Source organism: Mus pahari, chromosome 10, assembly GCF_900095145.1.
Source record: "Mus pahari chromosome 10, PAHARI_EIJ_v1.1, whole genome shotgun sequence".
NCBI classification, from domain to species: domain Eukaryota; kingdom Metazoa; phylum Chordata; class Mammalia; order Rodentia; family Muridae; genus Mus; species Mus pahari.
Window position 1 is genome coordinate 60,485,531 of NC_034599.1, and position 25,631 is coordinate 60,511,161.

A 25,631-nucleotide genomic window follows, 5' to 3' on the forward strand; every position below is an offset into this window, starting at 1 on the left:
TACGAAACTCAGTGTGCTGTTCCTGTCATACAGATGTCTGGGACTGTTGGCTCTGTCTAGTCCAATTCTGGTGCCACTGGACCCCTCCCCGTCACCATCCTTCCTGTACTTTGCTTTCCCCACAAGTCTCTATCCCAGAGAAAAAGAATTAACCCTTTCTACATCCATGGAGCATTCAAGCTCCGTGAGCCCAATTCTGCCTCCTAAAAGAACCTACCTGTCCACACCACTCCCAAGGTTGATATCGTAACCATTAACGCCTCCTCCTACCCCAGCTTCTCCCATCCCTTAGTACTTCCTTTACAGGATACCCCAAAATGAATTCACTGTGGGTCTAGAAACACTTATTCACTGTTCATCTGCCTTAGGTATTCTCCCTCACTTGTGTTTGGTAAACTCTTAGTCACCCTATGAATCCCAGATAAAGGCCACCTCCTGCATGAGGCCACATCCTGTTCCCTGACCCAGAGCAGCCAGAGACATCTGCCCTACTATATAAGACTTGACCATCTAATAATGAAGCGCTTGTCTCAGAGTGTTTCCTGACTCCTGATTGGCAGGGAGCCACATGACGGAGGACCCCGTTTTCTTGTACTTGGTGTCTATGTAGCTATTGGTGCTGGCATCGCCCACTTAACTAAATCCTTCCTATATGACAGGCTCTGAGCTAGATGCCGTATCAAAATGATCATCAACAACTCCTTCCTGAGAGATGGGACAGACTCAGAGGGGGGCTGAGTAGCCAGCCCAAGCCACGAAGCTTATGAACACTGATGTCAGTGACACAGTTCTCCCCTGAGGCCTCATGCCAATGTTGACACCCCCCAGATGTGGTCTCCAAGGAAACGATCTCACACCTAACTAGCACTGAGAGTGGAAGAGCCTTTTGTGTCTATGCAGCTATCAAGCTGGGGTCTCTTCTTTCTTTTCTGTGTTTGTGTGTGTGTGTGTGTGTGTGTGTGTGTGTGTGCGTGTGAGTGCTGGGGTTCAAACTCAGGGTCTTTTACATCCCCACTGACTCACACCCCTAACGGAGGTGCAGATGATTTTTCTTTTCTGTTCCTTTTTTTTTTTTTTTTTGGAGACAGGGTTTCATGTTGCCTTAGCTGGCCTCAAACTCGACAGATAGCTGGGGGTGACATTTTATACTCCTGAACCTCTTGCCTCTACCTCCCAAGCACTGGGATTACAGGAATGTGCCACCACGCCCTGTTCTGGTTTGTGATTTCTTTAAAAGGAACTTTTAATAAGAAACCAAAGAAAAGCCAAATATACACACATACCACACACATTTCTAGCAAAACAGATAAGCAGGTTTGGATCCTCCCTCCGAGCTGTGACTTCCTCATCTAAAACTGGCGATTGAGGCTGGACGGTCTCAAAGATGCTTATCAATCTGCATATCCTGTGATTCCATGAGATGATCTCAAAGATGCTTATCAATCTACATATCCTGTGATGCTATGATTGGTTTCTCAGCTGGAGAGTGGGGACGGTGAATCTGGGGACATGAACTTCAGGAGCAATACAGGGGGAACACTGTCAACTAACTGACCAGTGCCCACCCCTTCCCTGCCTAGAAGCCTCCCTGATCCTTTTTCCAGGCATTCAGAGGGCTTAGCCAGCTGAAGCATCCGTGGGCTGCACCCTTTCAGCGTCCAGACCCCCAGCTTGCTTCCAGAGAGGTCCTGTTACTTCACTTCGGTTTAGTCTGTTCCCTTCTTAGCCAATCCTCCCTCCCACTCCCAGCCTCCCAGCCTTGCCTGGACCCTCCTCTCCTCGCCAGTCCAACCAGTGGGACTTTCTGGAAAGCCCCACTCTGAGAAGCTGACATAGGATGGGGAGCAGAGAGGCTTGTGGGTGGGTTCCTGCAGAGGCTCAGGGCTCACAGCTGTAGCCCTTGGAGCCTCAGTCATTTCCCTTCCCCCGCCCACCCAGCTGGGAGACCATGAGTTTTCATCACAGCTAAGTTGTTGCCCTTATAAGGGAAGGCCCTATGAGCCTGAGCCGCAGCACACTCTGCCCGTGGCCTGCTGGTGAGGAGCCAGGCGGGGCCTTAGGGCATCCTCCAGATGTGGAAAATGGGGATGGCCCAAGCCCAAATGTCTGGGCTGAACGTCCACCTGAAGCACAGACCCTCTAGGGAGCTAGAAGGAAGCCCTCAGTTGTGGGTTCAGGCTAGGACCTGCCAGGGGGTCACAGCCCCTGGCCCTAATAGTAACTCTGGTCTCCTAGGCAGATTCTTAATGTCGTAGGCTGTGAAGTTGGTTGAATGCTGTCTTTCTCCTGAGGTTTCTATGACAAGAACAACTCAGTAGTCTCAGCAAACATAGGTGCTCTGTGAGGCTACAGTGCTGACCTTATTAAGCACTCCGCAGGAGACACAGCACCCCACAGACTCGGTCCACATCACACACAGGAGGCTCTGCCTTGAACCAAGGCCGTTTGTCCTGACCCCTGTCTTTACCTCCTAAGCCCTGGGATTAGAGAGTACCACCTGGCTGGGTTTTATTTAGTGCCAGGGAGGGACTGAGGGCTTCATTTATGCTGGGAAAGCTCTGTGTGGTTGAACTAGGTCCTCTGCCCATTCCTGGACGTTGAACCCAGGTACATTCACTTCCAAAGCTAAATTTGTTTGCTTGCTTGTGTCATTCTTGTTTTCCCTTTAGACCCTGTTTCCTCAGAATTGTGAGGTTTTGTTTGTCTTTTTGTTTTTGGGGGGTTTTTTTGTTTGTTTGTTTTTTTGAGACATTGTTTGTACACTGCTGGCTGTCCCAGAACTAGTTCTGCAGACCAGGCTGGTCTCGAACTCAGAGATCCACCTGCTTCCAGAGCCCAAGCATGAGTGGACATGGAGAGGGGACAAGAAGATCGCCCCTGCTCACCAGGACCTCGTCTTGTTGCTGAGCTCTATGTGAAAGCAACCAAGTCATGGTTTGCCAAGCTACCCACAGGCCTTCAGATGCCGAGGTGACGCAGCCGTGTTCCGCAGGAAGGCTCACCTTTTCTGCACAGGCCTCCAGCCCCAAGACCAGAGGCAAAGAAAGTTCTTACCACATCCTTCCTTAGTCCGTTGTTGGCCACCAACACATCCCAGTAAGCTAGTTCCTGGGTCAGGGTTAGAGTAAGGAGGCGCCTCTCCTACAAATGTAGCTGTCACATGCCAAGCTGGTGGCAGGGAAATTCACTAGGGTCACGACCACAGTTCATACATCCAAGGTCAGGTGCTTCCTGTTATGTTGGCCACAGAGTCTATCCAGCAGACTCACAGAGGAAGACAGGAGCCAACCTTTGGCAAGCGCAGTAGTGCTTTCCCACACAAGGGGGAGATCACTGCAATCTCATTTTGTGGGTGAGGAAAATGAGATTCCCCCCCCCTTAAAGTTGAGCCTCACAGACAAGTTCCTGGGTGGGACTTCTATCCCAACAGCCTGACCTGAGCCCAGGGCTTTCCTAAGCACTCCTGTCAATGGAGCTTTGATGGCAGTGGCCCAATCTCTGAAAGTTAGACAGCTAACTTTCCACCGTTGGAATCACTGATGTAAACACCTGTTCGGCAAGTGTTATCAGTAAATACTGGGGGACCATGCAGTGAGATACAACATACTACCCTTGGTCTTTCATACTTCCCAGAGGAAAAAAACAAAACAAAACAATCAAAGAAAAACATTACACAGTGGAAAATAAAAATCAGACTTGTTGCTCAGGTGATGACAATAAACACTGATGCTGGAGGCGTGGCTTCATGGTGGAAAGAATACTTACAGCATGTTCAAGGCCATGGGTTCAATCCCCAGAAAGGACATCTTCACTGAGATCAGGATCTCCAGACGGGATACCCTGAGAAAAACTGTTAGGACTCATGTAGTCTTCCAGCTGGGAATTTCTTTTCTTTCTTTTTTTACTTGTTTGTCTGCTTGAGACAGGGTTTCTGGAAGTCCTCACTCTGTAGACCAAGCTGGCCTCAAACTCAGAGATCTGCCTACCTCTGCCTCCCAAGTGCTGGGATCAAAGGTAGATGCCACCATGCCAGGCTCCAGCTTAATCATGACAAAACCCCAAACTCAAAAGAGGTTTATTACTAATAGGAGAGGGCTGGCTGTCATCTAAGCACACATTTTTGGAATCCTAGCACTTTGGAGGTGGACACATAAGGACCAGGGCTTTAAATTCATCTTAAGCTAGAGTTAAAGGTCAGGCTGAGTTAATTTTTAAAAGTCTAAGGGGTTGGGGCACAACAGTTGTGGCACATATCTATGTCCTTAATGCTGGAGAGGCTGAGGCAGGAGGATCTGACTTTAAAGCCAGTTTGTGCTTTACATCAAGATTCTATCAGTCTCAAATTAAAACGGGGGATGAAGAAGATGATAGATCTCTGAGTTTCAGGCTAGCATGGTCTACATAGGCAATTCCAGGCCACCCAGGACTATATAATGAAACACTGTTTCAAACAAAACAAAAATAACAAAACCACAAAAACTGGGCAGTGGTGGTGCATACCTGAATTACAGCACTCTGGAGGCTGAGGCAGGAAAACTGCTGTGAATCTGTGGCCAGCTAAGGCTACAGAGTAAAAAATAAATAAATGACGACTGGGTGTGATGGTGCATGCCTTTAATCCCACAATTTGGAAGACAGCGGTAGGAAGGCCTCTGTGAGTTTGAACCCACCCTGGTCTTTACAGCTCTCTGTGTCTAAAGAGCTATGTGAGTTCTACGACAACCAGCACTACATGGCGAGGCCCTGTCAAGGAAGGAAGGAAGGAAGGAAGGAAGGAAGGAAGGAAGGAAGGAAGGAAGGAAGGAAGGAAGGAAGAAAGAAAGAAAGAAAGAAAGAAAGAANGAAGGAAGGAAGGAAGGAAGGAAGGAAGGAAGGAAGGAAGAAAGAAAGAAAGAAAGAAAGAAAGAAAGAAAGAAAGAAAGAAAGAAAAAGAAAGAACCCCAACAAATATTAAACTGACTTCACATCTGCTATTATTATCTCTGTATATTCCAAATCCAGGCTGGCCTGGAACTCAAGAGATCTACCTGCCTCTGCCTCCCGAGTGCTAGGATTAAAGGCCTGTGCCACCACTGCCCAGCCTAGATTGACTTATTTTTTTAAAGTACATATTTAAGTGTTTAAAGGACCATGAGAACTATTTATTTATTTATTTATTTATTTGGTTTTTCGAGACAGGGTTTCTCTGTATAGCCCTGGCTGTCCTGGAATTCACTCTGTAGACCAGGCTGACCTCGAACTCAGAAATCTGCCTGCCTCTGCCTCCCGAGTGCTGGGATTAAAGGCGTGCCCCACCACGCCCGGCAAGAACTACCTTTTTGGAAATGAGTTTGCAAGGCTGGTGATACCATTGGCTAACGGCCACAAGTCCTTTACTCCCTGGAGTCCAGCCTCAGCTAGCTCCCAGAACAACATACAGGCTTGGGCCAGAGAAGTTCCATAAAATGAGGTTTATTGCCAAATGTCAAGAAAGATGGATCATAAGGGCAGGGAGGCAGCCTTGGCAGTCCCTATCCCCATTCCACCCCACCAGCATGAGAACCAATGGCATTGGCCCTGAAGGCAGTAACCCCAGAACTACTAGCTCGACTAGTCACTTGACAGCACAGATGGGCTCTAACTCCTGGAAGCAGGTGACCTGGCAGAAGTACAGCACCCTTGTTGCTGTAGAGGATGATTGTTCCCAAGGGGAGATGACAGGGGATCAGGACTGAACACCTGAGAACATTCTTGTTCTTGTACAGGAGATGGAGGGAAAGGCAGCTGGCATAGGAGCCCAAGGAGTGAGGTTTGAGGCTGACGGGGGTGGGGATGGGGGTGAGGGGTCATGAGCCAAGACACTGCGGTTACTCTGCCCCTGCCCACTCCCCACAGCTAGAAAGGGACAGTACAATAATGAAGGCATCAACCTGCACTGGTTGGCAGGCCTTGGTGGGCACAACTGGCGGCTGGGAGCAGGGTGAGCGGAAAGGCCATCATGTGGCTGTGACCCTCCCTTCTCTTCCAGTAAACAAAGTGCACATGCAGAATCCTCGGGCAGATCCTATGTGACTGCTCCTTCCCCCAGCGAGGCTCCAGCCTCAGTCCTGCCGGCTGCTTGCTGCAGTGTCCCTTGGAGAGCCAGAGGCGACGACGGGGAAGGGAGGAGGGAAAGGGAGGAGAGAAAACACTCCTCTCACTAGGAAGTAAAGGAGAGGCAGCCCACCAGGGGCCTGATAGGTGGATCGTAGTCACAGACTCCAGCATGTGAAGAAAGGGGATGGCTATCAGAGCGGTTCCAGCTGAGGAAGAACCAGATAAATCCCATCTGGGAGGCACAGAAGGCAGGGGTGGGGGCAGGGCCTCTAAAGGTTGGTTAACGATAATTTCATACAGGTTTTTCAGCTGTTAACTCGGGCCCACTCTAGGGTTCTCATCTTCAGGAATGTGCAAGGCTGGACAGAAGCTGCCCAGAAGCGGAGACTGTACCAGGAAGCCCGAGTTCCTCTTTCCCCTTGGAAGCCTTGCGATCTGAGCTTCTAATCACAGCTGTCCAAAGGGGCAGGGGTGCTGCAGAGAAGACCCCGGTTGGCAGAGGGGGCAACAAACCAGAGTTTGTTTGGCTCCTTCACCCAGACCCTGACCCAGCTTTAGGCTCCAGCTAAAGGCCACATTTCACTCAGCTGATAGATGTCACATTTCATGACAGCCTGGACCCAAGGCCCCTCCAGCTACTCCTAAGTGGATGTGACTGGTAGGAATCTGCCTGAAGACCAGAAGATGGGAGCCTCAGGCAGCTCAGCTGGGCTCTACCGGGAAGTCAGGAATGTAAACCGTTGGCAGTGAGAACCAACGGTGCCATCCTGGAAACTCCAACCATGGTGCCAAAGCCCTGGGGCAGTCTGCACATGAACTACATAGACCACAGGACTATGCTCCATCCCAAGCCCAAAGCCTAGAGAAGAGGCCAGACAGGGAGCCAGACAGGGAGCCCCAGGCCAGGGTAGAGCAGAAAGGACATCAGGAGCCTCAAGTCCTGGCCAAACTTGATGTACCCAGTGGTGCATCTACAGCCTGAGCTGTAGCTCATTTCTTAGCAAGGTTGGGTAGTGACAGATGGGGGTACTTGGGGGGTAAGTGCCTGGGGCTTGGCGGGCCTAGGGTGCACTTCTCCTGTAGAGGGTCACCAGCTCCTTCCGTTTCTGCACTAGCCCAGGGGTTTCTTGGTTCAGTTCTCCCAAATCCCTCATTTCCTGCAGGACCTGGGTGGCCTGCCTCAGTTGCTCTACAGCCTGGCTGAGCAATGACTCGGCACACACAGGTGGCGGTTCGCTGCCCAGCACCTGGTTCAACAATTTCTCTGTCTGTTTCGAAGCCACCTTGACTTCCAGCTGGGCCCGATACAACTTCTCCTTGGGCAGTCGTGGGTGCTGAGGGCTTTCTCTGAGGAGGTCCCCAAGGGAAGAAGAGCGAGGATGAAACTGGGATGGCAAGTCCGAGCAGGGCAGTGCCGGGGATGTTACCGAATCCTCTGGGGCAGGTCCAGGGGTGCCCAGGGCCTGTGAGGCCGACTCAGGACCATCATCCACGCCATTCACAGACACCTGGGTCGGCTCTAGGGAAGTGGTCTCGGGGGCCTCAGAACTCTGGGATGGACCAGAAGCATCCACTCCACTTATACAGGCCTTCATCTTCTCCGACAGGATCTTGGGAGGGGGTGCAGGGGGCTTTTTGCTCTCCCTGGGGGCAGCCTCTGGAGTCTCCGAAGAGGACAACCGTGCACTCTCAGGAGCAGAAGGCTCCTCTGGGCTGGGGTTCTCCCAGCTCACCTTCAGTTTCTCAGACAAGGTGCTGTTGGGGAGCCTTTTAACGTCACTGTCCTCCTTTGCAGGGGTCTCTGCATCCTCTCGGCTCTCAGGGTTGGCCTCAGAGCTTGCTGAGTCAGGGGTTAAGGCTCTCTCTCCTGCAGGAGTCTCCTTGCTGTCCTCAGCTCCAGAGGTCTCTGGTACTGGGGAAGGCTTGACAGGAGGCATGAGAGCCCGAGGTGGCTCCTGGGGCTGGTCTTCACTGATTTCACTGAGAGGAGCAAACACTGGTGGTCCACTGTCTGGGACGTCGAGGTCCAGCCGTGAAAGGCCATCCGAAGCAGCACTGGCTACCTGGTGTGGGAGTAGTATCCAGATGTCATCTTGGATGGCCACCGTGTCAGATACAGGTTCCCCGAAACTGCCCACTTCACCTACTGCTCGATTCTCGAACCTTCCTCACCGTCTGAGGACTTCCCAGGGAGCCTCAGAGGTCATGAAGTAGGCTAAGCGAGAAGCCTCTTCCAAGATCCCGCAGAGGTTATGGGGTGAGGTGGGTGGAGTCCTGGCTGAGACCCTCACACCCTTTTACATACACCACATGGTCTACCCAACATCTGGAACAGCTACTAAGGGAGGCAGGTCCCTCCCTAAGTTCCCACGGAGTGTCTCCTCTCCAAAGCTGGACTCCAACCCACCACACGCCCTCCCGTGGACAGCCGGCAGATTAAAAGCAGGCCTGTCTAATCCAAGAACAAACCTCCAAGCCACCCTGTCTTCTTCCTGCCTAGGACCCCTGCTTGGGAGGTCCCTGAGGTTACCCGGTGACTGACTCCTTTGAAAATAAGCTGCAAGTGTGGCCACTTACCACACCTCAGTTCTCCCCTTGCTACTGTGGCACCAGGGCCTGTGTTGACACCCCTGAGTCCTAAGCCCAAGTCACCTCAAGGCTACTTGTTTCTCCTTGCACTGCTTGAAGAACTCGGTCCTGGCCACCAGACGTCTCCTTTTAAAAAGCCTTCTCTCCTGCGGGAGCCATGGCTGGCGGCCCTGAAATGTCTTCTATGCTGAGGGTTTTCCCTGGCCCTTCAAGTCTCTCTCCTCATCAGTCTTTTAGCAGCTACTCCTTATCCCTTGCCTTTCCCATACCTTCTCCCAAATTGCCTGTATGCAGCCCCGGGACATCTTCTGCTTCTTGCTGTGTATTGCCATCCAGCTCTTGTCCCTTTTGACTGCTGGCAGAGCCTCGGATCCCTCTTCCTTCATTTCAGAACCCAAATCCACCCTCCTAAGAAAATGAGCTGATCCCTGAAACATTTCTTCAAGCATATAATCCCTAACCCTGCCTCACAGGCTCCATAATTCCTCCTACTTCATTCCCAGCCTAATCCACAAGCCAACTGAGCACCTCGCACACCTCAGCTGTTACGCCTGGTGCCTCAGCTCACACCAACTCCTCCAGCAAGAGTCCCTCTCACTCCCATCTGTCAACTGGAACTGGTACTGTTGGATTTTAAGCAAGTGTCCTCTTAAAACCCAGTTACTCCTCCACGGTCCCTCCTGCTCTGATCTCCTGGACTTGCTCCACTACCGAACTAATCACAGCTAACTAGGAGGAAGTTAACTGCTGGAAGTTAATCTCCAAGTCCCAGGTACTATCCTCCCAAGCCTGTTTCTCTGCTGTTCAAGGTGTCCATGGCAACCACAAATGAAAAAGGGCCTAGACATCTCTATTGTCCTCCCTCTACACATACCACTTAGCAAGCCCCAACTCCAGGTTAGCGCTGACTGTTGATGGCCACCCTAAGGGCTGGAATACAAGGCTCAGCTGACTTCCTATTACTGAAGCTGAGGGAAGGCCTTACCTCCTTTAAGTGGATTCTTGTTGGTGGCCGTCGATGCTGGCCCCCACGTACCCGGTTCCGTGTCACATGCTCTAGGGCACAGGTCTTGTCTACTTTTACCTGGGAAGGAGTTAGAAGCAGGTTAAGTCCCTGCCAGGTCTTGGAAGAGTAGGAAACACCCACTGTGCTCAGACTCAGAGTCAAGGTCTGCACCTCATATCCTCACACGGCTGGGTCAGCGTCTCCCACCTCCACGTGCCTCTGTACTGGGACCTCTCCTTGTCTCTGCCTACACTGTCATTGGTGCTCCCTCTATTGAGTATGAAGCATCCTTCTTCTCCGCAGCTCAGCCTTCCTGCCCGAAGATGAGCAGCCCTGAGGCTGTTTGGGGCTCAGCTGGAGCAGTGGAGCAGGAGGGAGTTGCCAGACTGTGATCCTCTGGTACCCAGTATGCACTAGGTCTTACCCTGGCCCCTCTTACTCTCCCAAGGCCGTGGCCAGGCCAGGAAAGGCCAGGGCCTCTGTGGCTGGGCCTGACTCTGTGGAGGTAGCATCGGTTCGAAAAGTCAGGAAAGAGGGCCTCAACACACAGGAGAGCTGGTCTCTGATCACGGAGACTCCCTGTCCCTATGACCCGCCGAGGATCAGAGGGAATCTGCCAACACTGCCTGTGAGGCCATGGCTTCTGTGGTGTCTCTAGCAGCCATGACGTGGGCAGCCATCTCTTTTCCCACGTAGGAACTTTTCCCGTAAAGTGAAAGGCTGATCGTGATTCAGTGACTTGGGTGAACTCAGGACTCACAAACCAGGAGCTGGAGACGTGCTGGGGAAGGAGGCTCCGCTCACGTCTCATGCCCTGTCATCCAAGCTGCCCATAAAATACATTTTAACCCAATCAGCTATGGACACATGATGTCAAAGGCAGATCCTTCCTAGGAGACCCTGGCTCCACAGGACACCCTAACCAGTCTCTCCAAGCATCACTTTTTAAAGTCAGTGTTGCCATAGTTACCACCATAGCACAGGAGCCTCAGGAATGGAAGGTTATTGCAGTCAGGGATGGCTCAGGCTTTGTAAGCCAAGTGAAGAAGGAGCTCATGGGATGGATAGTGATGGCACACATTTGCACTTGAGAGGCAGAGGCAGGAGGATTTCTGAGTTCGAGGCCAGCCTGATCTACAGAGTGAGTTCCAGAACAGTCAGGGCTACACAGAGAAACCCTGTCTCAAAAAAAAAAAAAAAAAAAAAAAAGGCCCTCACGGGCACTAAGCTCACCCCAGCCCTCCTGGCTGGAGACTGCCACTGTTTACTGTTTACCCAGTAAAGGCTGTGCTGGAAGGCTATGCGGTGCAGCCAGGAACAGTTTATCTGCTACCTGCGTGCTTTCTGCTCCCTTTCAGTGTGGGTGACTGAGCCTGAGATCCTGTGTAGATGCTCTACCATGGTTACGCTCCTGGCCCACGTGCTTTTTAATGTAAAGCAAACTACTTAAGAGATGGGGATGTGGCTCAGCTGGTACAGCGCTTGTCTAGCAGGCAGGAAGTCCTGCTTCAATCTACAGCACCTCATAAAACCAGGCTTGGTGATGTGGGCCTATAATCCTAGCATTTGGGAAGTGCAGGCAGGGGGATCAGAAGTTCAAGGTCATCCTTGGCTACACAGTAGTGAATTCCAGGCCAGAATGCACAAGATGACATTCTGTCTCAGCTGTTTCAGGGCCTCTATAGTGAGACCATCTTAAAAAATAATAATAATAACTTCATTTGTTCATGCTTCAGTTTCACTGAAGAAACTGGACACTAGCACTCACTTTGAAGGACTTTCGAGAGATTAAATGAAGTATGCCCCGGTGTTTAAAGCGACGACAGAACTGAGGGGTAGTTTGGAGAGAGGTGGGCAGAGTCCTTCTCCTAGACCGCTGGGTCAGAAACAAAGAGCCATCCAGAGGGCCACACCCCATACCTCATCGAAAGCCTTGTTCTTGCCTCGGTTGATCCCTTCGTTGAGAGCTTTGATCCAGGATTCCTTTTCTTCCCCACTGGGGGCCTGGAATTTTATGTCACTGACCTGTGAGAGACAGGCGAGGAGGGTGGCAGATATTTTTAGGACTCACATTTGGGGTCTTTAGGAAGCATCCCAAGCCAGATTCCAAAGTGTTGCCTAAATGTCCCAGAGCATTCTGACACTGGGCTTAAGTGGGGAGAGTACACATCAAGAAAGGGGCCCCTCTACCCTGCAGCGTCCAGGGGCTTTGGGGGGGGGGCGGGGATCAGCCTTGCTCTGTAGAAAGGGTTCTGGTATGGTCTTGATTCATAAGACTGTCTCAGGATAAGATAAATAAATAAAATCATGTGAAGTGAAATAAATACAAGAAGCTGGAGAGTGACACACACACGCACACACACACACACACAGGATCTAGAAAAGCCAAAAATAGAGCCAGAAGGTAGAGTGGTGACTGCCCAGGACCCAAAGAAGAAAAATTGAAGTCAGGATTTAATGGATTTTGGTTGCAGTTTCATAAGTTTTAAGACTTCTGAAGAAGGATGGTGGAGATGGAACCACCTTAAGAGTGAATTTAAGCCGGGCAGTGGTGGCGCACGCCTTTAGTCCCAGCACTTGGGAGGCAGAGGCAGACGGATTTCTGAGTTCGAGGCCAGTCTGGTCTATGGAGTGAGTTCCAGGACAGCCAGGGCTATACAGAGAAACCCTGTCTCGAAAAAAAAAAAAAAAAAAAAGAGTGAATTTAATGCCTCTGAACTATTTGCTCAAAACAGTTAAGGAAATATTAGTCAGGAATGTCTTTAATTCCAGCATTCAAAACATAGAGACAGAGGCAGGCAGATCTCTGAATTGGAAGCCACTCTGGTCTACATAGACTTCCAGGCCAGGCAAGGGCCATGGCTACATAGTGAGACCCTGTGTTTGTTTTGTTTTGTTTGTTCTAGTCTGTGTGTTTGATCATAGATAGTTCTTTTTTCCTTACATACGTACACATAACATACATGGCATGTATACTGCATGCTCACATGAGTGTTGAAGTGTGTGTGTGTAAGGTTGATGTGAGGCAGGCCTGAGATCCAGCATCTTCCTTATCCACTCTCTGCCTTATGTACTGGCTGCAGGGTCTCTTGTAGAATTCAGAGCTCGCCAAGTTGACTGATCCGGCTAACTGGCTTGCTTTGGGGATTCCGTGTCTCTGCCTCCCACCCACGCAGTGGGATTATAGGCAAAGCACCACGCCCCCCAGGTTTTACAGGCTTACTGGGGATCTAAATTCTTGTACGAACCATAGAAAGCACTTTACTACTGAGCCATCTCCCCAGGAACAAAACAGTTTTCAAAAGATTTCTCTAGGGCTGGGGATGGATGTAGCTTAGCTATTGGTGGAGAGCGTGCAGAGCAAGCACCAAGCCCTACCCTCACTCCCTCAGACCAGGTGACACTGCATGCCTGTAATCCCAGCCACTGGGAGGTAGAGACAGAGGAGGAGAATCAGAAGTTTAAGGCCAGCTTGGCTTATAAATATTAGACTGTCTTAAAAAAAAAAAAAAAAAAGTACCTAAAGAACTAACTCTGGAGCTGACCATAGAGCATAGTAACCCAGCCTTCACCTACACAGTCTTACTTTTCTGATCTGTAAAATGGGATAGCACGTTTTACTACGAAACAATTAAACATGATCAAAACTAAGGCACATAGTAGGTGTTCAATAATTAGTTAGTAGGCGAATGAGACAATACATGAATAAACTGGCCCTAGGTTCCTTCCCTCACCCTCTTCCTGGGCCACTGCCTACTCTCTGACCTCAAGACGCCCTAGTTCTCTGTTGGTGTGGCCAGCTTGCCCATCCCCCACCTTGGTATTAGATAGCGCCTCCTGCCACTCCGCCAGTCAGTTATGTAATACCATAGTACAGTGCACTTGGCCTGGCCCCCTTAGCATCCTCATTATATAACTTCCTCCTGGCAGCATTACCTCCTCCTCATACAGGACCCTAGGTCCCCCTCCATGCCAGCCACAGCCAAATGCTCATTTGCATGACCAGGCTAAATTAGATCCTGGCAGCGGATCTGCAGTTAAGTCAAAAACCCTAGGGCACCTTGGCAACTTGCTCTGGGCCTAGCCTTCAGGGCTGCAGGGGGCTCAGGGAGAGGCCACACTACATACTGGGGGGTTACAAAGGCCACGCAATCCTGGAATGTGCTAGGCGGCTAGGCCAGTCCTGTGACCCCTGAAGCCTGTTAGGGGTTCTGAGTCAATGGGGCCCTCCCCTTGGTACAGACTGGCATTTCAGAGCTGAGAAACACACAGGGGAAGTCGGTAGCTGCCGGACTGGACAGGGACACCTCAGATGCTGGCCTCGAAGGGCTGGGAACAGAACCACTAGACTCAGTTTCCCCTTCCCTACTAGCCCGGTCCACCAGGCATAGGCTGCTGGGAAGGGCATTGGCTCCCTGGGAGAAAGATGGCCTCAGAAAAAAACCCACGGGGCTGACCAATGGGTTCACTGAGATCCAAGAACACAAAGGTGGTGGAGATCCAGTTCTACTATGAAGTCTGGGTAATCCTTCCTCACCGAGCTCGGCATTCCACAGCGATGACTGTCACAGGAACAATGAGAATGAACCCCAAGAAGCTAGGCCTCGTGGGTTCAGGCTACAGCTCCTTGCCACAAGCCCTCTGAAGAAGCTCTAAGAACACAGGCTCAACGGGAGAATCCATGGTAATAAGAATGGCTGCAGAGCAGGCCGCCAAGGCCTGGCAAAGGGGGAAGGGTAGAAAAGCAGAGAGGAAAAGGGGGGCGGGGAAGAGGAGGCCGGAAAGAGGAAAGGGCCAAGCTGGCTGAGACCAGCAGGGCAGCAGGGCCCAGCAGTGGCCACCCTGCTTCCTGGCAGCCACTGTCTGTGACCTCATGGACAGGGGCGTGGGGATGCAGCAGCAGGAGGGAGTGGGGCACACAAGACACTGGAGTCTTTGTTTATTTGATTAGAGAGAAAAAAAGGCAGCCTCAGGACCAGACAGCCAGGGTCACATGACCTCCTGGCCAGCTAGAGGCCACAAGGAAGTTGGGGAACACCCAGGGCGATGGGAAAAGCAGGGCCAGGCAGAGGGTTTGCAGGGCCTCTGGGGAGCCCCACTGTAGTGTGGTATGATGAGGGTCAATCGAGGGCCCTTGAGCAGGAGCCTGGTTGTATCTTTCGTCTCTGTGACCATCACCACTGGCTCCAGCCCATGTTTCCAGTCACCCAGAACCAACCAATCTCAACTCTTGGAAGGGCTAAAGGGTGGGTGGGGTGCGGGTTGGGGGGGGGCGCTGTTACCACATAAGCTGAGAGGGCAGCTGTATAAACAAGCTGGGTGACCCACCTAGCACACTACTAGCTGATTCTCAGAGCTGACACAGTAGGTGGCATGGGTAAAGGACAAAGAAGCAAGGTCTCCTGTCACCCCCCATCCACAGAAGACATACACACACACAATGGCCCTGACACGCCAAGTGACATCTGCACCCAGGCAGTGCCCATGCACTGCAGACAAAGGCCTGACCTTTGTGCTCCATGTACTCTGTGCCTCTCAAACACAGATGCACACTTTGTACCTGCTCAGAGGGGGCAGCAGGTCTCTAGGAAAGGTTTTCAGGGCCTGAAAGCCAGACCATTCTCTTGTCCTCAAAGTACCCTGAGCCACAGAGATCCGATAAACCTGGGCCCAACCTTGTGCTCCTGTCTTGGTGACATGGGCACTTGGGTAGCACAGACTAAGGATTAAAGGACTGTAATCTCTTCCAGCATCCAGGACCACAGGGACCACTGAAGACTAGGCTCCTAACTTCAACACTGGGAGAGAAACAGCATGGTTCCAGTAGGCCCAGACCAGGCCTGTTCCCCTCACCCAGCTCCTTTGATGAAGCTTCACTTTGATAGGCTCCCCATGAGGTAGAGAGGTTCCCGTGAGGTGTGGCAGGAGCTGGTTCTATGCACTTTGACCGGGGTCACATCTGAGCTCCCTCCTGACATCCATGAAACTGCACGTGTCAACACCCAGCTGCCTGACTTCCTCCAGGGAAAAGTGGTACAAGGGCTGGGGAGATGCTCAGTGGAAAAGAGCACTGGCTGCTCTTGCAAAGGACCCGGGTTTGATTCCCAGCACCCAGAGGGTAAGCTCACAACCATCTGTGACAGGGGATCTGACAACCTGGCCTCTGCAGGCACCAGGCATGTATGCGATGTGCAGGCAAACACTCATACACATAGAATCAGAATAAATGAAAAAAACTGTAAGTGGGTACAAACAGCAAACTTCACCTGCACCTAAAGGACAAGGAAGGAAATCATAAATGGTAGAAAGCTAGGCAATGGGCCTCCTAGCTCTAGGCCCAAGGGAAGCCCAGAGGGGAGGGTGGGGGGTAATGCCATACGCTCGCCTCTACTCCAGACTCCGTCAGGGTCCTGAAGGCCTGATGAGGTAGAGGCCTCATTCACAGCTGTCCTCCATCTGAGCCCAGCCTGCCTTTACCCCACAGATCCTGGCTTCGAGGGGGGCAGCCTTCAGGATAGCCCCTACCTTGTTCCCTGGGGATCGCAGCAGGATAAAGCGGTGTTTCCGCTTGAGGACAGCCCGGAGATCCTGGCACTTCTCATAGCTCCCAAGTTCCACCGTCTCTACACATTTCTGCTCATCCTGGAGGAAGACACACAAAAGAAGTGGGAGAAGTGGGCTGGTGCGAGCCAGCCCTACCGAGAACTTCCATCGTTGACTACGCATTCCAGACTCTGATCCTACTCAGCAAGAACATTGTATCACCAAGATGTGGTTGGTGCCAGTGTGTGCTGGCTGGCCGGTGTCCACGGAGTTTACCATCCTGGTAAGAAATGGGATACAAAAGGGGGATGGATGTGTGCCTAAGGGGTTGGATCCAGTGCCTGAGACTAGATGCAGAAACAGAGGTTAGGGAGACTTAGAACAGGATGCCTAAGGGTCTGTGCAGGGTCAGTGGCCAGGCAGAGAATTGTGGATGAGACAGCCTGGAAGAATGCAGGATGCCATGAAACATGGTAAGGAGAGCTTTCCATGAAGAGTATGAAACAGACACATGTGGGCTCACATGCCCCGCCTACAGCTCCCTCACTTGACATCTCCTGACTGTTAACTAGGCAGAGGGGCCCTTACCCCAGGCCCAAGGCCATACACAACAGAGAGGACCAGAGCATAAGAGCACACACACATACATACACACACACACACACACACACACACCAGTCAGCTCAGGTTTAGACTAACTGAGGCACCTAGAGAGGACAGTCTTCAACCTGCTGAGCTGCCTGTTGGCTCTGCAGTGAGCTCCAGGTTCCAGCTTTGTGAGCCGGTACCCAAGCTGGGTTGGCTTGGGTATTGCAGCTGTCTTTTGAGCCATTTCTGCTTCTGTAAATAACCTCTCACCCATATTCCTATAAGTAACCCCAATAAAACTCAACTAAGCTGGACTTTGCTGGTATCCGTACTTTGGTCTGCCATGGGTTCCCTATCTGGGGTGACTAAATGAGTGTATTTTCCCCAGGAAAACTTTTGTCACACACCAGGCTGCCTTCTAAACTTCCTACCTTCCAGCCTGAACACTAGAAGGTCTGGGGCATAGGATACCTCTTGGGCAAAGCTGCCTAGAATAAGCTCTCTCCCTTAACAGTGGTCAACTGGTTCCTCTTCTGGAGGTGACCCAGTTGGTACAACTTCCTGGGAAGCAGAAGTGTGTGTGTGTGCGCGTGTGTGTGTGTGTGTGTGTGTGTGTGTGCGCGTGGCCCTGGATAGCCTGGAATTTGCTATGTAGACCAGGCTGGCTCCCTAAGCAGTGGGATTGGAAGAGTGCACCGCCACACAGGGCTAATTGATGCCTTCTTAATTGGTGGCTCTGTGCCAATGGCCCTCCCAGTATAGGATCTGCTGCTCTCATGACTCTATCATTTGTCACCAAGGTCATGGAAATGTCTACAAAAGTTTCTGCTGGTGCATTAGTGCCACTTGATAACTTGCTAGAAATGCAACTTTGTGAGCTCCAATCAGAAACTTGGGGAACATGGACTTTGACGGTATGAATTTTTTTTTTCAAGTCAGTGTTTCTCCATGTAGCCATGGCTGTCTTGGAACTTGCTCTGTAGGCCATACTAGCCTTGGACTCACAGAGATCCACCTGCCTCTACTTCCCAGAGTGCTGGGGACCAGATGCATTTTAACTATTACTCCAGGTGACCCTGGTATAAGCAAACCCCTGAGAACCATTACTTTATGCCAGACATACTCAAGCCCAGCAGCCTCAAGGCTCGTAAGAACATCCAGACCTGATAAAGGCACCAAACACTTTGGCCGAAGGACACAGAGAATCATGGAACAGAGCATGAGGCTGTCTCCCTCTGGCCTGCTAGGCTAGTTTTCGTAGTGCTGGAAGGTACAAATCTATCTGCCAGGCAGGATGTGCTCACTGCTGTAATAGTGTCATGGCTGTTGTGGGTATAACCAACTGCTTTCTGGCTGGACTTGAAGCCTGCTCTACAGGAGAGAAATCATAGCTGGTATTATAAACCTGTCGTGATCTGGAGAGATGGCTCAGAGGTTAAGAACAATTGTTACTCTTGCAGAGGACCTGGGTTCAGTTTCCAACATCTATATGGTGGCTCACAGCCATCCATAACTCCAGTTCCAGGAGATTTGATGACTTCTGAACTCCACAGACACCAGGCACGGACATATGTACATGTAGGCCAAACACTCATGCACATATAATAATGCACACACAATTTTTGCTTTGGTTTGGTTTTTGGTTTTCAAGATAGGGTCTCTCTGTGTGTACCCAAGGCTAGCTTGGAACTCAGTATATAGACCAGGCTGGTCTCAAACTCAGAGGTCCTCCTGCCTCTGCCTCTCTCAAGTGATGAAACTAAAGGTGTACACCAACATACCCAGTATGTTTTGTGTATGTGTGTATATATGTATATCTGCACCACTACATTTAACTAGGGTTGCTTACATGGACATAGTAGGGAGTTATTTACTTGATCAAGAATATATTAACAACTGCTACACCACCCAGGAATATGAATCCTCCTTGCCCTGCCACCACTGACTGGCCTAGCTCCTCAGGGTTGGGTGGGGCCTCGCAATCCCCTACCCCATGCATGATAGAATGTTGGTGGGCCTGATAGGCACCGCTGCTGTGAGTTTATGGTTGCAACAGTCCTTTCATGTCCAGAAGACAGTGTATCATAGCACTCTTTCATCCTCTGCCTCTTACACTCTCTCACTTCCATGATGATCCTTAAAGGGGCTGATTCAGATGTCCTGTTGCGGGTTGAGCACACAACTGTTACTTATTCCTAACACTTTGATCAGTTTTGACTCTGCTTGACATTTGACACTGAAAACAGACATCCCCCAACCAAGGCTGAGAGCAACACTAAACTACGGGTCATAAACATTTATCTAAAAGGTGGTTTGACAACATGTCCATTTAACAAAACAATTGTAGTAAATTCCCAACTGGGACCTGACGTCCCAAGCATGATCTTTGACAAGGTTTTATTGTTGTTGTTGTTGCTGTTGCTATTATTGTTTTTTTTTTTTAAGATTTATTTATTTATTATATTTAAGTACACTGTAGCTGTCTTCAGACACTCCAGAAGAGGGAGTCAGATCTTGTTGCGGATGGTTGTGAGCCACCATATGGTTGCTGAGATTTGAACTACGGACCTTCGGAAGAGCAGTCGGGTGCTCTTACCTACTGAGCCATCTCACCAGCCCCTGCTATTGTTGTTTTAAGAGTGGTGGCACATGCTTTTAGTGTCAGCATTTGTGAGGTAGGCGCAGGTGAATCTCTGAGTTTAAGGCCAGTCTGGTCTATATAGTGAGTTCCAGAGCTACATAGTGAGACACTGTCTCGTAACAAAAACAAACAAACTCCAAATAAACATGGAAGTAAATGAAGGCCTTTTGTTGTTGTTTTTGTTTTGGAACAGAGTGCCCGTGTAGCCTTGACTGTCCTAGAACTTGTTCTGTAGACCAGGCTGGACTCAAACTTATAGAGATCTGGCTGCTGAGTGCTGGGATTAAAGATGTGCACCACCTAGCTAAATGAGGGACTTCTTAGAATGAAAGAGTTCAATGGGAGTTGGATGGAGATATACAGATAATTGAGGAAGGCAGAGGTATGATCAAAGTAAAATGTGTGTGTGTGTGTGTGTGTGTGTGTGTGTGTGTGTGTGTGTGTGTATACATTTAGATACATAAGGGCTGGAGGGATGGCTCAGCGGTTAAGAGCACTGGCTGCTCTTCCAGAGGTCCTGACTTCAGTTCCCAGCACCCACATGGTGACTCACAACCATCATCTGTAATGGGATCCGGCGCTCTCTTCTGATGTGCCTGAAGACAGCTACAGTGTACTCATATAAATAAAATAAATAAATCTTTTTAAAAAAGAATTAAAAAGGAAAGCAGAGAGCCAGCAAGATGGCTTAGGTAGGTGTGCTAACTGCAAGCTTGATCACCTGAGCTCAGTGCCCAGGACCCACACAGTGGAAGAAGAGAAATGGCCTCCTCAATCTGTCCTCCAATCGCCACAGTTACAGTATGCTACACGTCCCTCCATGCCACAAGTAAATAAATAAGATTAAAAGACTTTTATGAGAGCCCCCACACCCAGGTAACATCTTGATCAACGTTGGGATGAGGCTGGCCCAGACCTCAGTACTTTTCAGGGCAGATGGCTGTACGGCTAAGGTAACTAACCACTGATCTATATGGCCAGGGCAGCCTGCTCTCTCTATCCAAGTCCATCGGGTGTCATTTCCCATTTTTGCTTGTACACTTCTCTTTCTACCCGTGAGGCTCAACCCTGTCCAGGTTCTTCCATGAAACATACACAGCAGAAAAATTCTATTCTGAGAAGCTCCGTGCTACCTGCCATGATCCCCCAAACCTTAGTGCTCTTGTGTCTTACCCACTGCTGGGGGGTCATGCACCCCCAGGTACAAATACCATGTTAGATGCCAGGAACACTAAGCCCCGACACAAGAGAGCACAGAGTCCTATCTCATGCCTGGATGGTTCTATGCTATTCTCAGTGCATCTGTCTCCTTGAGGCTCCCCCAGTGGCACTCTACAGGAAGTAGGTCTCAAGATAGGAACATCGGGACTGGAGCTACAACTCTGGTGCTCGGAACACTTGCTTAGAATATACAAAGCTCTGGGTTTAATCCTCAACACCACACAAACCAGACATGGTGGCCGTCTTAAGGGCTGACAACTTGAGAGAGTCACTTCTCTCCTTCTACCATGTGGGTCCTGAGGACTGAAGCCAGGACATCAAGCTTGGCAGCTATCTTAGTTTATCATGTGATAAACACTATGACCTGAAACAACTTGGGGGAAAGGGGCGAAAAGGTTGGTTTCATTTTACAACTTGAAGTTCATCATTCAGGAAAGTCAGGGTAGGAACAAGAAGCTGGACGTAGAAGCTGATGGAGGCCATCGGGGAATGTTGCTTCCTGGCTTGCTCCCCATAGCTTACTCAGCTTTTCCGTAACACCCAGGGCCACCAGCCTGAGCGTGGCACTACCCACTGAGGGAAGACCCAGCTGTACCAATAATCAAGCAAGAAAATGAACCACAGGCTTATCCATAGGATAGTCTGGTGGTGGCATTTTCTCAACTGAGGTTCCTTCTTCCAACATGACTCTAGCCTCTGTCAAGTTGACACAACAACTTGCCAGCACAGGGTCGCACACCTATAATCCTAGCACTTGGGTGGGGGAGGCAAGAGAATTAGAAACTCAAAAACATCCTTAGCTAGTGTGAGGCCAATTCTAGCTACACAGCCTCCTGCCTTTAAAAAAAAAAAAAATGTACATAGGTACATAGGGCCAGTCTGCTGGAATGGTGCCCTGCCTAGAGTAAGACCTCCAAAGTCTTCCTGGGCTTCCAGGAGAGGCTACAGCAACAGCACCACCTATCTCTAGGCTCCCCCAGTGGACTCTCTTAGGAACATATTCAGCCCATCTTTACCACCCAGCTCCCCAAGGCTGTCTGGCTTGGGACAACTCAACACGCCAGTGCTGAATCATTCAGGGCCTTCTGCAGTTCAGAGGAAAGGAGAAAGCAGGAGGCACTGGGCGGGGGCAGCATTCTTTGGAACATCAGCCTCTGACACCACAGAAACAGCCAAGAGCCTGCACTTGCCTAGCTCCTCCCAGCAGAAAGAGGAATTGAACCAATAAGCACTCCTCGGTTCCTTCTCTGGGGCCACGCTCCTGTCCCTGGGTGCTAGGTTCTTGGAAGAGTTAAGTTTTTAATAAGACTTTTTTTTTAAAGTGTGATTTGGATTTTTCATGTTTAGGGAATGTGAAACCCTCCCTGCTTCCCAGCTGTAGCCAGATGTGGAGAGGCAGTCTAGGACATGGATGGCAGCGCCTGGTAGACTGACAGCTGAGAGCTAGTCATCCAACCCCTACAGCATCTGGCACTGGAAAAGCAGTATCACACACACACACACACACACACACACACACACACACACACACGCACGCACGCAAGCACGCACGCGCGCGCGCGCGCATGCACACATACACACACACACTTTTTTTTTTCCTAATAAAAATATCCCTTGGCTGCCGCTTTCCCAGCTGTGGCACATCCTAATTTGGTAAGTACAGAACATCTGGGTGGCTGTCTGCACACTGCTGTTCCTCACTGTTCTTCCAGGGCATCTCCGTCATCCTGAATCCTGGGGACTCACCCGGACAGGCAAGGTGCCATTTAAAGGCAACTCCTTGAAGCCCTTAGGTGGGGTTTATAGACCTTCTTGGCCCAAGGCACATAGGAATTTGCCAAGCTGCCTTAATGGGGGCTGAGAGAGATTGACAAACAAGATACAAGCCTTCCATCTTCATGGATTCCACCTGCCAAAGGCATGCAGTATCACCACCCTCTCACATTCTCAATGGGTAGGGCCCCTGGTAACCTGAACCCCAGCACCAAGAGGAAAAGACACCTTCCCTCCAAGTCTTCATATAACAGCATTTCGGATGCTTCCTTAACTATCAGTTGTAGCTTTTTTTTTTTTTAGACAAGGTCTTACACTACAGTTGAGACTGGCCTCAAACTTAGAGCAATGCTCCTGTCTTAGCCTTCTGAGTGTTGGGATTACAGGTATAAAGCTGGCAGTCTTACTGTTCTTAGTTGTCCAAATGCTAAGCCTGTTGAAAGTGGAGAGGGGACGATAGTCTAATTGGGAAGGTGTGGAGATTGCGGGAGGCATGCGGACAGCAGAAGTGTCAACTGCAGGTGGGGCGATGGCACCATGAGGAAAAGTGCTTGCCACACAGCCTGACACGCTGAGTCCAGAGCCCCAGCCCTCACATAGAAAGTGGGATTCAGGGTCATGTGTCTGTAACCCCAGCATTTCTACTGTGAGATGAGGAACAGAGACAGGAAGCCCCCCAGGAGGCTTGTAGTCCTGTCAGCCCTAAGTACAGAGAGAGACAGCCTGCCTCAAACAAGATAGAGGGTGAAGACTGATGCCCAAGACTGTCTTCCAACCTCCACACATGCGCCTCAGCACATAGGAGCACTCACAGATGGACTCTTACACACACACACACACACACACACACACACGTGTTGTGCACATACACATGTATATAAAACAAACATGTGTTTAATAAGTGTCAACTGGTAGCTCAGTGTTAGAGGAGGGAAAAGCTGAAGGTGCCCTGGCAATTCCAAAGTCTGATAAAGGACTATGATCACAGGCATCCTCCTGCCTCTGCAAGTGCTGGGATTAAAGGTGAGTACTACCACTCCCATCGTGGAATTAACATTTAAAATTTTTTCAACCAAACGTAAAATTTGAGGTTTACCTGCTGGTGTCTCTTGGTGGAAAGAGTTCTGGGCTTGGCTCTAGACTGAGCCCTCCATTCTCTGTGAGACAGTGAAGTTGCTATCACCATCCCCACCTCCCCACACCTGGTCCTCACCAATCCTTTCTTTAAAATGTAACATAGGCCCCATCATGATGGTGTGCACCTTTAGTCTTGGCACTCAGGGGGCAGAAGCAGGTGGGTGTCTGTGAGGCCAGCTTGGTCTATACAGGGGGTTCCAGGCCGGGTAAGAATGAATAGGGAGACCTTGGTTCAAAAGTAAATAAATAGACAAATAGATAATAAATAGATAAGTAATAAAGATAGATAGATAGATAGATAGATAGATAGATAGATAGATAGATAGATAGATAGAAAGATAGATAGATAGATAGATAGATAGATAGATAGATAGATAGATAGATAGATAGATAGATAGATAGACAGAATAAATAATTAGGGTCTGGATAGATGGCTCAGCAGTTAAGAGCATTTGTTAATCTTGCAGAGAACCCAGGTTTGGTTTCCAGCACCCATTATCACAAGCACCTGTGATTTTGGTTTCAGGGAATCTGAAACTCTCTTCTGGCCTGTCAACACTATACACACAGAGCACATACATACATATATGCAAATGCTCATAAACAAATAATAAAAATAAAATTTCAAAAAAATTTGAAGGTTAAGGAGGGTTAATTGGTCTTTTTAGTACCAATGCTGACTGAAATGGCTTCAGTTTCTCAAATACTTCTTCTATGAAACCTTGGCCCAAAACAGGAAGTTCCAACATACAGGTAGGTAGTTGAAGAGATTCAAATACTATATGTATGGATGGCACAGCATCTTTACCCCAGATCCCTAACTTTGCCCCTAGAAGTATCATCCCCATACTACACACAGAGACTCAGAGGAGGTAAGACACTTGTCCAGGGTGGCACAGCATGTCACTGAAGTGGGGGCCAGTGTGATGGTGCATGCCTTTAATTCCAGCACTCAGGAGACAGAGGCAGGTGGGTCTCTATGAATTTGTGGCCAGTCAGCCTAGTCTATAGAGCAAGTTCCAGCTTAGCCAAGGCTACCATAGTTTAAACCAAACAAACAAGCAACCAAATAAACAAACAAAACCAAAAGTGGTCCAGTCTTCCAGCCACAGTCTTAGGAGGCTCCTGCTGGCCTGTCTGCCTTGCTTTGCTGCTGTTGTCAGGGCCAAGCAAGTCCTCACCTCATTCTCGTAGACCAGCAGCTGGGCTTGGCAGAGAAGCAAGTAGCGGTCTTTCCATAAACCCAGAAGCCCCCCACTGCTCTTCTTGATCCAGCCAGCCTTGTCTGCAGTCCGTGCTCCACGAGGCTTCTCGCTCCCCTCCTTTATACTCTGTAAGACAGCACCAGAACACATCATGAGGGCTGTTGCCATGAAGCCATATGGTCCACAGACCACATAGGGAATGCATCTAGTGTATCATCCTACATAAGGTTTCCCATGAGCCCTCAAAGCAGAGATAGATAGATAGATAGATAGATAGATAGACAGACAGACAGACAGACAGACAGATAGTCAGACAGCAATAGTAGCAACCACCACCTTATCCTGAGCCACTGTATTGTATGTCAGTCATAGTTCCATTTAACTTTTACAATTGCTATCCAAGATGGAGACACTTGTAGCCACAAGTCACAGTAAATTGAAACTCAGAAAAAAAGGTGACTTACTAGAGTCCCACTGTTAGAGAGACAGAACCGAAATTCAAAGTAGGTCTCTCAAAACCCATTTCCTTCCCACTCCTGTGCCTCCCGGTGTTTATTAAACTGGTTAACAAATGTATTGAGCCCATATAATGTCACATGTCACAGGAGAACAAAAGCAACACAACCTGCCCTCATTGAGTACACACTGGGGAAGACAGCAGCTAAACAAATAAATACCCAGAAACGCACACGTTAACAACTGCAACGGCTATGAAGGGACAGATGGGATACCTCATCCAGAAATGGTCCTGGCTAGCCGGGCCTGGTGGCGCAGGCCTTTAATCCCAGCACTCGGGAGGCAGAGGCAGGCGGATTTCTGAGTTCGAGGCCAGCCTGGTCTACCAAGTGAGTTC

At 49.8% G+C, this 25,631-nt stretch overlaps 1 protein-coding gene across 1 annotated transcript in view; it reads right to left on the bottom strand.

The window, feature by feature from the left end:
• Positions 1-5,435: 5,435 nt before the first annotated feature.
• Positions 5,436-25,631, bottom strand: part of Plekho2 (pleckstrin homology domain containing O2) — a 26,449-nt gene continuing 6,253 nt past the window's right edge. The window contains exons 2-6 of the mRNA XM_021207119.1: positions 24,755-24,904; positions 16,196-16,312; positions 11,591-11,695; positions 9,650-9,748; positions 5,436-8,138 (exon numbers count right to left, since the gene is read on the bottom strand). Of these exons, the coding sequence (XP_021062778.1) occupies positions 7,137-8,138; positions 9,650-9,748; positions 11,591-11,695; positions 16,196-16,312; positions 24,755-24,904 (1,473 nt within the window). The 3' untranslated portion in view covers positions 5,436-7,136. The remainder of the gene's footprint in view (positions 8,139-9,649; positions 9,749-11,590; positions 11,696-16,195; positions 16,313-24,754; positions 24,905-25,631) is intronic.